This window comes from Microcebus murinus, chromosome 16, assembly GCF_040939455.1.
Source record: "Microcebus murinus isolate Inina chromosome 16, M.murinus_Inina_mat1.0, whole genome shotgun sequence".
In the NCBI taxonomy this organism is placed as follows: domain Eukaryota; kingdom Metazoa; phylum Chordata; class Mammalia; order Primates; family Cheirogaleidae; genus Microcebus; species Microcebus murinus.
In genome coordinates, this window is record NC_134119.1 from 38,637,598 (window position 1) to 38,654,158 (window position 16,561).

General features: G+C 41.5%; 1 protein-coding gene across 5 annotated transcripts in view; it reads right to left on the reverse strand.

Moving 5' to 3' along the window:
* PTPRT (protein tyrosine phosphatase receptor type T) overlaps positions 1-16,561 on the reverse strand; it is a 1,014,822-nt gene that overhangs the window by 527,507 nt on the left and 470,754 nt on the right. For all 5 annotated transcript variants that reach the window (XM_012781110.3, XM_020281830.2, XM_076011129.1 and 2 more), the window contains one exon: positions 13,424-13,717. In XM_012781110.3, the coding sequence (XP_012636564.2) occupies positions 13,424-13,717 (294 nt within the window). The remainder of the gene's footprint in view (positions 1-13,423; positions 13,718-16,561) is intronic.

The following is a 16,561-nucleotide window of genomic DNA, read 5'->3' on the forward strand; positions in this document are numbered from 1 at the left end:
CTATAGCCAGGACTCAAGAATTACAAAATGTAGCCTAAAACATTTGTACCCCCTTAATATTTTGAAATAAAAAGTCCACCAAGGCTGTACCACCAGAAGTCTGCAAGAGTCACAGCATTCCTGGGCTCGGGGCACCCTCAGTGCTGACACAGCTGCAGTGACCAAATACTTAGATCACAACACTCAATTCCCTTTGTATATCTGGAAAGCCTCTAAAGAAGGACAGGTTCAAACAAGCCCAGGCTACAGAGATTAAAATAAATACCTAACTCTTCAATGCCCAGATATTGGTGAACATCTGCAAGCACCAAGAACATCCAGGAAGACATGATCTCACCCAACGAACTAAATAAGGTACCAGTGACAAATCCCGGAGTGATGGAGATATGGGACCTTTCAGACAGAAGATTCAAAATATCTGTCCTGAAGACGCTCAGTGAACCTCAAGACAACACAAAGAAGGAATTCAGTAGCTTTTCAGAGAAATTTAACAAAGAGATTGAGATAATTTAAAAAATCAAGCAAAAATTCTGGAACTCAAGCGTTCAATTGACAAACTGAGAAATATCTCAGAGTCTCTCAACAGCAGAATTGACCAAGCAGAAGAAAAACATTAAAAACACGTGATCTCATGGAGACAGAGAGTCAAATGATGGTTACCAGAGTCTAGAAAGGGTAGCAAGGAGGTGGGGATAAAGTGGGGATGGTTAACGGGTGTAAAAACATAGTTAGATAGTTAGCTAGAATGAACAATGTTTGATAGCACAACAAAGTGACTATACTCAGCAACAAGTTAGGGTATACTTAAAAGTAACTCGAAGAGTGGAATTGTAATAGTCCTAACACAAATGATAAATGCCTGGGGTGACGGATACACCAATTATCTCGATTTGATTAATTCACATTGTGTGCCTGTATCAAAACATCACATGTGCCCCATAAAGATATACAGCTATTAGGTACTCATAATAATGGAAAACAAAAATGAAGAAGGGAAAAAAGGAGAATGAGGAGGAGGCTAATTTAGATCAATAACATCCCCTGCAAAGTAACTTTCAAAGGGGCATGTACAGGACGAGTTAGCTAGTGAGCACCCGGGGTGGGTGGATGGGGAGAGAGTTCCAGAAAAGGGAACAGCCTGGGCAAAGGCCCTGCGCAAGGAAAGAGGCTGGACACAGTATTTTTGAGGGACAGAAAAAAAAAAATCCTGGAGTGGTTTGCACATGTGAGCAACGTGGAGAAGAATGCAGAAGAGGAGGCTACAGATAGACATGAAATATAATGAGCTTGAGATCCCACATATGCCTATGAAATGGGCAAAATTAAAACAAAATGATAGTACACAATTCTGGCTAGGTTACACTAAAACTGCTCTTATCATCACAAAACAGCATAATTATTTCATTGAAAGTGATCTGTGAAATGTAGCAAAAGCCATGAGGATGTCTCTGCCTTTTCATACCTCACTCGTTGAAATTTAGTCTGAGAAAATAATTCGAACTGAAGCCTATAGGCAGAACGATGGGGACATTTTGGAATTGCAGAAATACTCAACAATTGTGCAGCAAATTATGGTAGTCAGACTATATGGGACACCACGGAGCCATTAAAACTGTGTCGAAACTCCTTAAGAACCTGTAAAATATTTACTTTACGGAGTTGAGTGACAGGTGAGACTCTAACTGGCACACAGAGAGTGATTACTTAAGAATGGGGTCAGTGATTGAAAGAGAATAAGCACAAGCAAAAATTGTATATCTAATTGGAACATGGGACAGGTTTTCTGTTTTCAAAAAGTTGCTTTCAAATTTCAAAAAAATTTGCTTCTTTGCTTTTTTTTCAAGTATGAAATGAAGAAGAGAAAGAAGGAAAACAGCAGTTGCCACCACAGTGGCTGCAGCAGCTGCATCCACTTTCTTCCCTGAGCCCGGCTGGGAAAGGGTTGGTTGGTTCCAATGACTCAAGACACCCTTAGCAAGGGAAATCTAAATGGCAATGGCAGATGGAAAAGCACTCCCTGCTGGCATCTCTTAGACCCCCAAGACCTCCCAGCCCTTCTCTTCTGGCAGGCACAGTCATTTTCCTCTCTGTGTCACCCCAGGTTCGGGCTCACTGTTGTGCATAACTCTCCCATTCTTCTCTGCACGGCAGGACCTCTGCATTCTAGAATGGCCAGCGGTGGGCAAGGCACCCTCGGTTTCCTCCAGCTCTGACAACATGTTGGCTGAGGCTGCACGCCAAGCTCTGGATAGGGTGGGCCCTCCCAGATCCCTTTGTGAACTCAGCAAGTGACAACACTTTGCCCCTTGGCCCCGTGGCAGTGAGGATCTTGGGGTTTTCTGGTGAGGAGGGCCTGGGTGATGAGACAGAAAATGAGTCTTTAGAGAGTTAAAGTGCCCAACGCTCCCATTTACAAAAGCGCCTACTGAATTCTATGCATTGCACCAGGCACTCAGAGTTACATGGTCAGGTGGGTTCAGAGAAGGACTCTGCAGTCAGACTCCATGGGCCCTAACCTCAGCTACTTCCTGTGACTTGGAGCAAAGCATGAAACCTCTCTAGGCCTTGGTAGTATTGCTGATGATGGAACCTACCTCATGGGGTTGCAGGGTTGTAGGCAATTTCAGTGAGATGAAGCCTTTACAGAGCATTGTTGGCCATCATTAATAGTAAGGACCTTTATTTCTACCCAGTGAGGTAAGCAGCATTATACTCATTTAACAGATGGGGAAACTGGTTCAGAGAGGTCAAGCAAATTGCCCAAGGCTACCCAGCGTCCTAATGACCAAACCTGGATCCAAATTCAAAAGGGTCCAAATGCAAACCTGTCATTTAACTGCCTCTTGTTCCATTTGAACACCAAGTTTGAAGATAGGTTTGCATCCCAGAGCTTAGCAAATATGGATCTGTCTGCATTGTCCACAAATGTCAATGATTCACCAACTGTAATAAAAATACCCTCTCACTTTTACACAGAGTGTTTTACAATTTATAACAATCATTCACACTCACACTTGACTATAAGGGGGAAAACTCCTTTTAAATTGTATAAATTTTATGCAGCATAGCAAAACAAAGAAAACTATGTACAAGTGACCCATAAACTCAACACCTGAACACACACACACACTCTTTCTCACACTCATTTACACGCACACATACACATACATGGCATGTCTGTGTCTGTGCACACACGGTAGTGCAGACAGAGTAAAATACATATTTTAAGAAGGGTTGTTCCCATTAAAAGAAAGGTTTTGATCTCAGAATTAGCCGCCCTCCCCCTACTTGACTTAATGGTCTACTCAGTGCAAAAGATGTGTAAAGAGAGAACTGGAAATGGAGTCTGGAGAGAGGTGAACTGCTCCAGGAACTTGAATGAGAAGGCTTTGCTGCACCTGTGGGCCATCTGGGAGGCAGGGGAGAGGAAGAAGTTAAAAAATCTCTGACTGCTGAAAGGGCTTTTAAGTCTGAGGGAGGATTCTGAGTTGTTTGTTGGGTAAGGTGGCCATGCAGCCCCTTGCCTGTGTCCCGCCAAACACCAAGAGATGCTTGCTATTGCAGGAAATGGTCCTGTGTTCATGTAGCCTTGAGAAACTGGTGTAGAAGGGCCCAGGAGCCCATTTGGCACAGTTAGGACAGCCAGGAGAAACAGAATGATGTTCCAGCATTGAGGGCAGGCAGGTAACAGGGGCCCATGAGCTCCCCTGGGCATCTCCACCTGCAGCATCTGAAATGGGAGTTCTGGTCAATATTTTATAGCTCTCACTGATAAACTGGCCCCAGCTGACATATGGGCTGTATATTTACATTTCGCAAAACTTGGGCAGTAATAATTTTCACATGCGATTTTGTGGGTTGATGTTTTCAACTTATTATAGTAGAAATATTGACCCACACCATTAAAAAAATACACTATGAAAACAGGGTTTGCAACGCTAGCACAGAATTCCACTATGTGCACGCACCAAAATTTACTTAATCATTCTCCTATTGTTGGTGCGTTTAAGTGATTTCCAAGTTTTTGTCCTTATAAATAATGCAGTGATGACCTCTATGTAGAAAACTCCTTTTTGAGCAGGGCTGATTATTTTGTTAGAAAAAAACACAAAAGTTAGCAAATTGCCCTCTTAATATGCTGTGCGTGTTAACCCCCCCTGCAGAAATGCCTGTAAGAGCCTGCTCTGTTGTTCCCTGCCAATGCTACTACCAATTAAAAATATATACTTTGGTAATATTATAGGTAAAAATGCATTTATTTGATTATCTGTATCACTGGACATTTTTAATATGCTTTTTGCCATTCATATTTTGTTTAGCAATTACCTTTTTATACCTTTTAGCCTTTTTTTCTATTAGTATGATTACATTTTAATGTTAGAGCTCTTTATAAGTAAAGATATTATCTCTCTTTTTTTCAGTTTTGTCACATATTTTCACATACCCAGTTTACTCATTTGCTTTCTGAATTTTAATATGGCATAGAAGATTTTTTTCTCTTTTGCTGCCTTCTTTTCCTTTTATGTAGTAAAATTTGCAAACCATGACCTTAATGGTATATTTGCTTGATTTTAATGAACTGAGAGTCCCTTCCAATAAAAGAATAATATTTTTCTATTTTCTTCTAGTTCTTGCTTTTTCTTACTTTTAATAAGTTATTAAACTATCCATAGTTTATTTAGCATATTGTGATATATATGCAATGAATTCTATTTTTTCCAAATAATTTGTACCATGTGCAATTTATTATTCATGTACTATTTGATAAGCAATTTTTTATTCACATAAATTTTAAAAAGCCAGTTTTGCCATATACAGTATTCTCTTCTGGACTTTAATTATTACAGTTATTATAAATGTTGCTGTCTCCCAGAGATAAATCTCTCTGCCGGTCTTTTTTAAGTATTCCCGACTACTTTCTCCTGTGTATTCTTTCAGATCAATTTTTAAATCACTTTGTCAAGTTCCAAAAAGAATCTCATTAAGATTTTGATTGCAATTGTATTAAACCCATAAATTAATTTGGGGAGAATTGATATCTTCACAATATTAAATTTTCTAATCCAACAACATGACATATGGCTCCGTTTATTCCGGTCTTGTTTTATCATACTCAATAAAATGTTGTAGGTATGTGTATTTTCACATAAATTCAGCACATTTCTAAGTTTACTCCTAAGTATTTATATTTTAATTGCATTTTAAAATAGGATATATTTTATTGTATTTTATAATGGTTATTACTAACATGTAGCTATTGATTTTTATTTGCTTTGTGTCTGACCATAGTACTGAAATCTTTTCGTAATTCTAATAGCTTTTTTTTTTAATTTTAGTTTATTCTCTTAGGCTTTGAGGCTATAAAGAACATTTTCTGCCTGAAATAAGAAAGAGCCTTTCCATTCCTAGCTTACTAAGAATTCCAATCAGTAATGAAGGCTGAATTTTTTCAAATTACTTTTCAGCCTCCCTTGAGAGGATCAGATGATTTTTATTTTTTGACCTACTGATATGAGGCGTTTTACCAATAGTTTTTCTAGCATTCAACATTTTTCATCAATGCATTCCTGGAATAAACCCAATCTGGTCACGATGCATTATGCTTCAATAATGATGCTAGATTTTTGGAGCCATATTAGAAAGAGATTGAACTGTATAGCTACCCAGTTAAAGGTTCAATTCCCACCTGGGCCACTTGGGCAAGTGTGGCCTTGGCTAAGTCATCTACCTCCCAGACAGTCAGTGAAGGAAATGATACCCACCCCACAAGGTTGCTGCAAGAATTACAAGTAAAATATGCAAAAAAGCTCAACACTACAGGCCTTGCATTTAGTAGGTATTAAAATTTGTAGCCACTGTTTTCATTACGATAATCATACATTTTCTTTATATAGTCATCTCAAGCTTTTCATAGCTATAGGAGTGATTGACCACTAATTTTAATATATTTTGGGGCTATTCTTTTTAAAATCCAGATAGCTTGATAAATAAACACTGTTAGCTTTTATTATCATTAATGATTCTTGGACTCACTTTTCCTACAAATCTCAACCTTTCCAGTTAGGAGAGATTGGAGGAGTATTTGTTGACTTGCTGCTGTACTTTGCCTTCCAGGAGGCCCTAGCCCCCTAGGGAACATGGGGTGGCAGAAAAATCTAAAAGTGTAACAGGATATTTAACTGGGCTTTTCTTGCTCCTTTGGGATTTTACCTAAGACTACAAAACCACTAAGAGAAAGCAATAGGTACTGCCGTATTCTACAGAGAACAGCTACAGCACTTCGAGCTATTTCTTCTGGAGATCACTAAGATGTGCCCAGCTAGACCCTTCCCTCCCAACACCACAATCAGCCCATGCAATGAGGAGACTTCGTGGGTTAGGGGAAGAGAGACTCTGAGATTGGGAATTATAGGCTTCAGGGAAGGTAACTAACATTAACCACAAGTAGGCACCGTGTGTGCAGCGGGAGGGGAAAGAGGGTCTGCAAGAAGAGATGGACATCTTATGCCCTAGCAGATGCCTGCTCATCTGTAGACAATTTTTGGCTCATGCAGAGACTCTAGAACCAAGCATGATCTAAGAAGTCTTTCACCCTTCTTTAATCCCAGGCAAGGGGGCCTCTGATGTACAGGAGTAAGCACTCATAAGGGGGATGGGCAATCCCTTGGTTTTCTGGATTAGTGATTTGTGATTCTATAACTATGATCTGAAGACTGCTGCCTGGGGTCTAATTTCTAAGCAGGGCTTTGGGGGACAAGGGAAAGACATTTTTTGGGGCATAAGAGAGAAACTTTGGGTGGCTGAAGTCCTGTTTTTGAGATGAGGAGGAATATCTATTCTGGGATTTATTTCTATGTAATGTTCATAAACCCATAAGTGGATGTTGCATGGAGGCAGATATGGGGTAACAGCAAGGGACAGTGTCTTCTGTCTAATGCCAGATGATAATTTTAAGACACCCCACAAGCAGGGGCCCATGCCATTAAAAGTCATATATGCAGAAGAGATGCAGGACCAGGCTGGACCAGTGTGGTGTCCATATCTCTTGTCATCTCACCTGCCTTCTCCAGCTACTGTCCTTGGCATTCATTGCCCTTGCCTTTTCCTGTAAAATACAGATCGTTAATGCTAGCAGTCTTCTTACTGTCCGTACTCTTTTGAACCTAATGGATACACTTTGTGTATAACCCAATCTGGAGTTTGATGATAACCAAGCTAACGCTAGGTAGCGAATAACAGTAACAACCCAAGATCTCCAGCAGTGAAATGATCTGCCATGGGACAACATGACCTTCCCATCAAACGCAGCATTCAAGGTGAGGCTGGGTGGGCAACACACACTTCTCCTGGGACCCAACTCCTATCCCCGGATGTCTGCTGTTGGGGATGTGCTAGAGGAAACTATCCAATGTTCTAGGCAAGACAGTCTCCGAGAGTCCACACCACACTATGAACACCATGTTCTGAAATGTGACTTCCCATGGGGGTGACAAACCACAAAATAAGATGGCCCACCTTCTAGATGCCAAGAAGTCCTAAAAAAGGCACAAGTTAGACTTCTCATTTTGATATAATGATTCATAATCATAACACCCATAACAATAGCATTAACAAACAAAATTTTTTTCACTATAGGCATCTATAGAGCACTTTGAGTTTTTCAAAGCACTTTGACGTACATATTCACATTTGCTTCCAGGCCTGTATCTCATGAAAGATGGTAAATGATTAAACTTAGGAAAAGGAAAAAAATGATAAATGAAAAAATAAATAAATAAATAAAGTGGGTATCCCAAGAGAGTAGCATAAAAGAAGAGAATTAAATTGCTTTCATGCATTATAAAGCTATCCATATAACAAAAACATTTGCACCCCCCTAATATTTCGAAATAAAACAATAAATTGCTTTCATAGGTACTAAGAAGTCCCTTTGATCTTAGAGTCAGGTGAAATCTGGTTGTTCTCATGGAAGAGGAAGACGTTATCTGCTGATATCTCCTGAGCTCTAGATTTACGCATCTCCATCACCTGCTATGCACCTTCACCTCAGACACGACAAATTCGAATGTGAATGCACTCCCTTGCCCGTATTTTGTGTTTTCCATTTCAGAAAATGGTTCCACCACTCATCTCTCAGTCAGCTAAGCTGGAAGCATGGGACATTGACTCCCTTCTCTCAGCCCAGATTCCTTTCTGATAGTGTGTCCAGGCTCTGGTTTAACTGGCTAAGAGTCATGCTCGAACCCCAGCTTACTGGCTGGGATGCTGCTGGTAGCCACAACTCCAGGCAGTCTCCCCCCATAAGGATTGGCCCCTGCACCCAGTGCCCCAGGATCTTCTTGGTCAGTCATCTGGCAGAGCCAGACTATACCCCCACCTTCTGGTCCTGAATTGTACTCCTCCCCCAGCAGCCAATTCAAGAAGAAGAAGATAACGTCTTCTGCACACCCACATCTAAGCTTACTGCTGCCAAGCCTCTGTCTGTTCCTAGCGTGTCCTTACCAAGCCAACCATGTCCTTACCAATGCCCAGCACAGAGTTAGGAACATACAAGAGACTCAGTAAATGTCTGATGAAAAGGACTAAATCTTCAGTATATATTCAGCCGTCCATTCTCAACTGATCTCCATAGTTATCTCTCTCTCTACTACCCAATGCCAAGAGGACACCTGTGAGCAGAGGAAGCACCCAGGGCTGCAGACTCCATCAAGCTATGTGGTGAGGAGTTCCTTAGGGCAAGAGACTTAGCTTTAAGCACCAAACTGATTTGGAACCTTGGCCCCAGGAATCACAGCCTCAGTATTCCTCCCATCTACTGCTCAGAGCTGATGCAAGAATCAAGGGTATGAAATGGATATATTTCTAAGGGACACTTTGGTATGTCACAGTATAGCAGTGACTCTTAAACTTGGGTATATAGCAGCATCACTCCGAGGGCTACTTATGCTCAGATTTCCAGGCTTCACCCTCCAGAATTTCTGATTCATTAGGTCAGGGGACTGGGTGTGAGAATTTGCACTTCTAACAAGTTCCCAAGGGACACTTGTCTTAGTCCATTTGGACTGCTATAATAGAATATCATAGGCTGGGTAACTTATACAAGAGAAATCTACTGATCACAGTTCTGGAGACTGTATAGTCCCATAGCAAGGCATTGGCAGATCAGGTGTCTCGAGAGGGCTCACCACCTGGGTCCTCACCTGGCAGAGGGGGGCAGGAGTGCTCTGGGGTCTCCTTTATAAAGGCACTGATTCCATTCATAAGTGTGCTGTCCTCATGACCCAATCACCTCCCAAAGGCCCCACACCCTAATATCATCACCTTGAGGGTTAGGATTTCAACATATGAATTTTGGAGGAATGCAAACATTTGGCTATGAGCAATACTGATTCTGCAGGTGTAGGGACCACATGCTGAGAACCACTGTTCCAGAATATTCTGACAGCATTTCTCTTTCCTTGCTGGTCTGTGCTGATCCTCTTTCCCTCCATGAAGTATGCTATTTCAGTGCTTATGTTTTACTTTTTTATTTTTTGCGGTTTTGTTGGAATCTTAATCCAGCCTATAAATTCCTCTGGGCAGAAATTATACCTTCCATACTCCACATTCTCTTATTTTCTGTTTTGTAAAATAATGAGTACATATCCACTGTGATTAATAATAGAATAAGGAATAGGGAAAAAACTCAGACTACCAGCACCAATAAACAACACCTACAAATAGCTATCAGCCCTTAGAATGCTCTTAAAAATTAATTATGAGGCAAAAAACATTCCACCATCAGTGGCAGTATGGGAAAGAAGATTATCTTCCTGATGACACATTTGGTAAAATGTGGATTATTCAAGATTTCAGCTCTAACTTACTTAAACACCAACACTTTTTGAAATAAAATACCACAAACAGCATTTCAACTCATAATTTTTATAGTGATAGTCAGACTATTGTGTTTTCAACATGTAAAATCCATTACACAAGCCGTGGCAACAGTTAGCAATAGGTTGTAAATTTTTATTGAGATGATCATCTTGCGATTGAATTTCAAAATGTATTATACAATCATGAGCAAATAAGTCCATGGGGGCCACTAAAGTACTTTGAATATCATTTATAAAGATCAAAAACCCCGGAAACCCTTACATTTACCCTGTGGAAAGAGGGAAGTTTCATCAGCAGGATCAAATCAATTATTTTTATGGATGAATATTGCATTGCAAAGCTGAGATAAGGTATCACCCAGTTTAATAACATACCCTTATGTCCTTTTAAAGTAGTAAGTTTCATAATCAGGTTTCAATGAGGAATTTTACCAAAGGCCTGGTTTGAAAATAATCAAGAAAATGGCATCTCTGTGTGTTACAGTGGTTCAATAACCTTCAAAGGAATATTTCCAAGCAATGAAAACACTTAGATTATGAAGTACCGAGAAACACCATCGATATACTTAAGAACGGTTTCAGTCAATTCTGCTATAACGCATGTTTTGAAAACACAAATTTGTTCCAATACTATAGACATATGAAGGAACAATTTGAGCATAACACAAATTTCATGTTTGCTTATGTGTGGTTTCTTATATAAGAAACACTAGTGAAACAGCAAACTGCACCCAGCTAAACTGAGCCACTTAGGAATATGCAAAAGGCACACACCTCCAATGCTACCTGCTTCCTCCACTGGCTGCTTGTGTTACGAGTCACACCCATCCACACCTGACGGAACAACTTCCTCCCAATTTCAGATGGCTTTCCTTCCACCACTCCCCAGTAACTAACAGGCTGCAACCTTTCTGATGCCCACTTCCACAAGCAAACCTCAGGTCTTTTTCAAGGTAACACACCATATGTACTGTAGCACAGGTTGAGTAGCCCTTATCTGAAACGCTTGGAATCAGAAGTATTTCAGATTTCAGAATTTTTTGAACTTAAGAATATTTGCATATGCATAATGAGATATCTTAGGGTAAAGGACCCATGTCTAAACACGAAATTCATTTATGTTTTATATTTATATATACTTTATGCATATAGCCTGAAGGTAATTTTTTAAATAATATTTTTAATAATTTTGTGCATGAAACAAAGTTTGTGTGCATTGAGCCATGAGAAAGCAAAGGTGTCACTATCTCAGCCACCTATGTGAGCGATCTGGGGTTGTTTGGCATCACCATCATGCCTGCCTCTGCATTTATATACTACCAATAAGCAATCATTTTCTTGCACTTATTTATATACAGGTACTCAACAGTAAAAAATATGACAAACCACTGATACAGTGAAAAAATAATGTGTTCAGGGTGACTAAGCAGCACCAGGTACCTGTGTCAGCTGTTAGATAACAGCATCCACAAACAATAGCAGGAGTTCAGTCTCCGCCTACAATGCTGTGTCTTCATGAAAAGGTTCCTGTGCATTGTATGTTATTTTTTCCATGAGAAGAAATATCAGAAGCATTTGAGGGACCAGGAAGTGGGGCCTCTGGGGAGGAGGAGGCATTCTGCCAGACAGTCTTTTAAGATGTCTCCTCTAGAGTCACCTGCCTTATTAACAACAGCTTTCATCTTAGAATTCTTTGATTTTATAAACTGACATGGTTTCTTGTCCTATTACGAACGCACGGTGCTCTAGTCCTTCCACAAGCGCATCATGCACGTTCACCATGGCTTCTGTAGGCACTTTTTCTGCAGCGTCAACAATGTCATCTTCATCGTGGCATCACGTTGGCACTCAGAAAGTTTCAGATTTGGGAGTCTTTTGGATTTTAGGTTTTTGGACTCTGGATGTTCAACCTGGATTTAGGTATTTCTTAGCCATTTTCACATGTATAACATTGTGCCACCCTTTTTACTAGGTTCCTCTGTTTTCTTATGTGTCATGGAGGAAACATGAGTGGGAGAGGCCTCCAGCCCCACTTTTCCCCAAGCCCTGTGGTTCTTACTGCATAACTTGGCACAGAGTGGTGGGTTTTAGGGACCTACGTGTCGTGTTAGAGCAGAACCGAGTGCACTTTACCTTGCTTTTTGTTCCATGGCTGCTGCACTGATGAATCCTTTCCCCACCCGGAAGCCGTTGGCAAGGCCATTTCCCTGGGAAGCCCATGCTGCCCGCCCCACTAAGCCCACCCCCACGGGAGCCCCCCAGGTCTGCACGCCATGCTGCAGGCACTTTCCTCTCTTTATCTATCACAGGGGGCGGGGGGCAGAGATAAAAGGCATAGAGTCAGAAAATCTGAGTGTAAATCATCACTCTGCCACTGGCCAACTCTATGACCTTGGACAAGAAGTTTAAAAATATTGAACCTCCATTTCTTCCTGTATGATGAGATAAAAAGTACTTATAGTGCATGATTACTTAGAGTGAAAAAAGAGACAATATATGATTTGCAAAAACTAAACTCCAATTTCTTTTAATTTCTTGAGTTGCATTCCGAGCCAGTCCCATCTCAGGGATACAGTCAGACACACAGTCCCAGCCAATACCTCTTATTAGAAATGCAGTAGGAGCCAGGAGGCCTTATGGATACAGCTGTATCCAAAGAATCCTCCCCACCCCCCAGACACAGTCCCAGCCAGCAAACTCTGAGGCAAGATCCAGGAATATCGGAGAAACTGTTGCAGTCAGGAGCCCACAGAGACATAGTAGGATCCAGAGAACCCTCAGAGGAACAGCCGCAACCCAGACTCTTGGGTAAGAGCTCAGAGTCTCCAGGGGATACAGAGTCAGGAAGCCCTTAGGGACTCAGGCAGTTCCAGAAATAATTTAGAGACACAGTCAAAGCCAGGAGGCACTTAAGACATGGTTGGCACCAGGAGGCCCTCAGAGATAAAACTAGGACCAGAAACTGTCAGAACTATCAGGGAAATTGCCAATCCCAAGGGCCACAGGCCTAGCCCAAGGATCCTCAGGGACAAAGTTAAAATCGGAAACACCTTAGAGATACAACTGGAGCCACAAGCCCTCATATCCTGTATTTAGGACATAGTCTAAATGTGACCTTCAGGGCACACAGTCAAGAGCCAGGAGCCCTCAGAGAAATAAAGCCAGGAACCCTCAGGGAAACAGGGCCAGGAGCTTTCAGCGACACTACTAGCGCTAAGAAGCCCCAGACACATAACTGGCACCTGGAGTCCTCGATAAGGTGGAGCCAGTGTCCCACCAGAAACACTTTCAGAACCAGGAGCCTCTCCGTGACACAGCCAAAGTAAGGAGGGTCTTAGAGTCACAGCCAGACCCAAGTACCCAGAGATACAACCAGAGCCAGGAGGTCCTCTACGAAAAGACCAAAACCTTGACTGCTTCTTCCCGCAACACGAAGTACACTCACATCAAAGGAATTTAGGACTCATTTGTCACAGAAAGGCAAGAGGAAGACCAGCTGCGGCGACAGCACAGCTGTCATGGTGCAGTCCGGAAGAGGCTCTTACCTGCACACTTGGTCCTGGTGGTGAGCGGAGGCCCTGGCGGTCCCGTGCCCCCCTCGCCGGGCCGCGTGAGCAGCACCCGGATCTCATACTCCACGTCGGGGTCCAGATGCCACAGCTTATAGTTGGGGGAATCGACTATGTGGGTTTCTGCCCAGGTGCCGGTGGTGGTGCGGTATTCCACCTCCTTCAGGATGATGGGGCCGTCCCCGATGATGGAGTTGGCATTTGGCTTGATCCACAGGTAGGTGGCCCCCACAGCCAGCAGCTCTGGGGGGGCAATGGGCGTGGGGGGCTCTGTAAGACAAGCAATCGCAAAGGACTGTCAGACTCCAGTGGTCTTCAGAGCAGAATCCAAGCGTGTGAGGTCAAGGGTAGAATTCTAGACATAGCCATAGAAAATAGTCCAAAATCTCCTTTTTTTTAAACCCCATTCACGTCCACTTTAATTTTCAAGTTTTTATTTGTAAATACATGAATCAGTATTGATTCCAGAACTATATTCGACACCTGCCACACCTTCTTTATTTAAAGGAAGAAAGGAAAGGAGATATGAGGAAGTGGTTTCTCCAGAACACGGCAAAACTGCTGGGTGAATACTAAGCTCTCTAGCCTCAAAGGAAAACTCGCTTTTGCTGAAGTGGAATTTGGTTCAAAACCCAGGGGAGTCTGAGGTTTATAAACATCTCTCATACAGGAACATACAGATTGTTAGTGGAAGGTCTTGCCAAATGGTGACATGAGCCTGAATAGGGAAACAATGGTGGCACAGCAAGAAATCAGCTCTTCCTCCACTCTGCCAGGTTTCTGCAAACAGAGAAAGTGTCATTGGCCACAGCGGATCCAGCGGGAATGAAGGGTCAAAGGAAAAGCCACGCTGAGTTGTCTTTTATCTGCTCTGAGCTGCCAGCCCCTCCTCCACTAAATTCCGTACAGTCAGGTAAGTAGACTAGAATTTCAGCAGGCATGCACAGTGAACTCTTCCTGGCAATCCTCAGCTCATGGCAAAGCTGCAAAAATTAATTCTTATTTTGTACATCTTATATACAAGAAAACCTCGCATGCATTATTTCATGCAATTATTGGGACATTATCACCTTGAAGAACCCCAGTAATTAGATCACCTAACCAAGGTCAGGGAGAAGGTAAGGTAGGATACCACCTGCCCTTGTATGCCTTCCCAGACCAGCTTTCTCTGTGAAAGGCTGTTTGCCCCTTAATATCCATTATTTGATTTAAAAATCAAACTGGATATATTTGTTATTTTTATTAATAGCAAAAGTAGCAATGGAAAAACAATAAAGAAACTGAAAAAAAAAGAGAAAATATGCCCCCTTCCCTACCACCTACCATGACAGTTATTTTTATTTCTCCATATTCCATTCCAATTTTTATTTATATACTGACACCTTTTTCATGTGCTTATAATAACACATAGACCCAATGTAGATTTGCTTTTCTCCCTTCACTGATTATATTTTAAGGATTTGTTTTTTTTCATAGACTGCACAGGCTTTATCGTCAGAGCTTCTAATATCTATCTACAGAACAAGCCATCAGGTTATCACACTAACTATTTTTCAGTTGTTGGGCACATGAGTTATTCAAAGTTTTGTTTGGTAAATAATGCTACAACAAATATCTTTGTGCAATGATTTTTGTCCCTCCTGTCTCATCTTTTCTCAGGACCAATGGTTATGGGATTACCTGTCAAGAGGTATGAACAAGTTAATGATTCTTAGAGTAGAATGAGGAAGTGGAGAAAGGGGAGGACTACAGGGGCGGAGTACAATGTAACTTTGTTTGAGAACATGTTACTTTTGGAGGGCCTCTGGGCTATTCACATGGACAAAGGCAGGTATGAGTTTTGGCTTGGGACTCAGGTGAGGGCTTTGAGATAGAGACTCATTCAGCGTTTTCCTTCCAATGAATTACCAAGAAGGAAAGATTCTCCAGAAACAGAATAATTGCAAAGAAACAGGGGTGGACAATATTTTCTCAGTGTGACTCGAAGCAAATCTTAAGGGACAACTTCAGATTGCCTCTATTATAGCCTGCCATTCGGTCAGAGGAGGAAATTAAGCAGATTAGTCAAGCTAGATGCTTTTCTTTACAAAGCCGTGGAGGTTATTACTCAAGACCTTGTTATCTCAAAGGTGTTTGCAAATTGATTTTTGGATAATTTGTTCCAGGTAGAGAAGTTAGGTTGGCAGGCAGATAATTTCTGGGCTCATCCTTTGTGCATTTTAAATATATAGACCCTTTGATTGCCATTATCAAGTCTCCAGAGTTCCCATCCATCTCCAATGAGGCCCCAAGGGTGATATTTTGTAGCTCTGCGATGTCGCTGCCCAATTCCTTAATATAATTATTCACAGACTGGACCTGGACAGAATTTAGAGCTGCAAACTTCAATACTTTGGGAGCTGAGTGAGTGGTCACATTAAGCTCTCATCCATTGACTTTTCCCCACAGTTTTCCACTCTCCTATTTCAGAAGTTGGCAGTTTTCAATTGCTGACCACCAGAAAGAAAATAAAGCATTAATCTTTCCAAATGTTTAGTCTCTTTTTATGTGTTTCTAATGGTATGTGCAAGTATAGTAACCAACATCTCTTTGGGCATATAAATGTCCTTATCTCAAATGACTTGCAAGTTCACACATTTCTGTGCAGATTCGCCATGTGGTTATCTCTCCCTTCATCCCCTCAAGAATAGACTCTGTAAGTTCATCATAGTGTTCCCTGTGTCTGGCACCAAGAAGCCATCAGATTATTGTTTTGTTTTGTTCTTTCCTTTTTTAGTGATCCATTTGATTTATAATTGGCATTCTTTAAAAGGCACACAAACTAGTGGTTCAGAAAGAAAGAAGCAGGAATGAAACAGAATGATTTTTTTTTTTGGTAAGCAGCACATTATTTTTTTAACACATGGAAAAACCATGTTTCTTATAGTAGTTCTCTTTTATCTCTAAGATGAACTCCTCAACAAGACAGTATGAGAAATGCGTGAGGCTATCTAATCCAACGGCTAGAGTCAGTGGGAAGAAAACCTAGACCCAAGGAGGGATCATGACATGTTAAGCTAGAAGGGGTGGGGACAGGGCACTGGGGAACCACATGCCATTCCAGCTCCTCCCTTT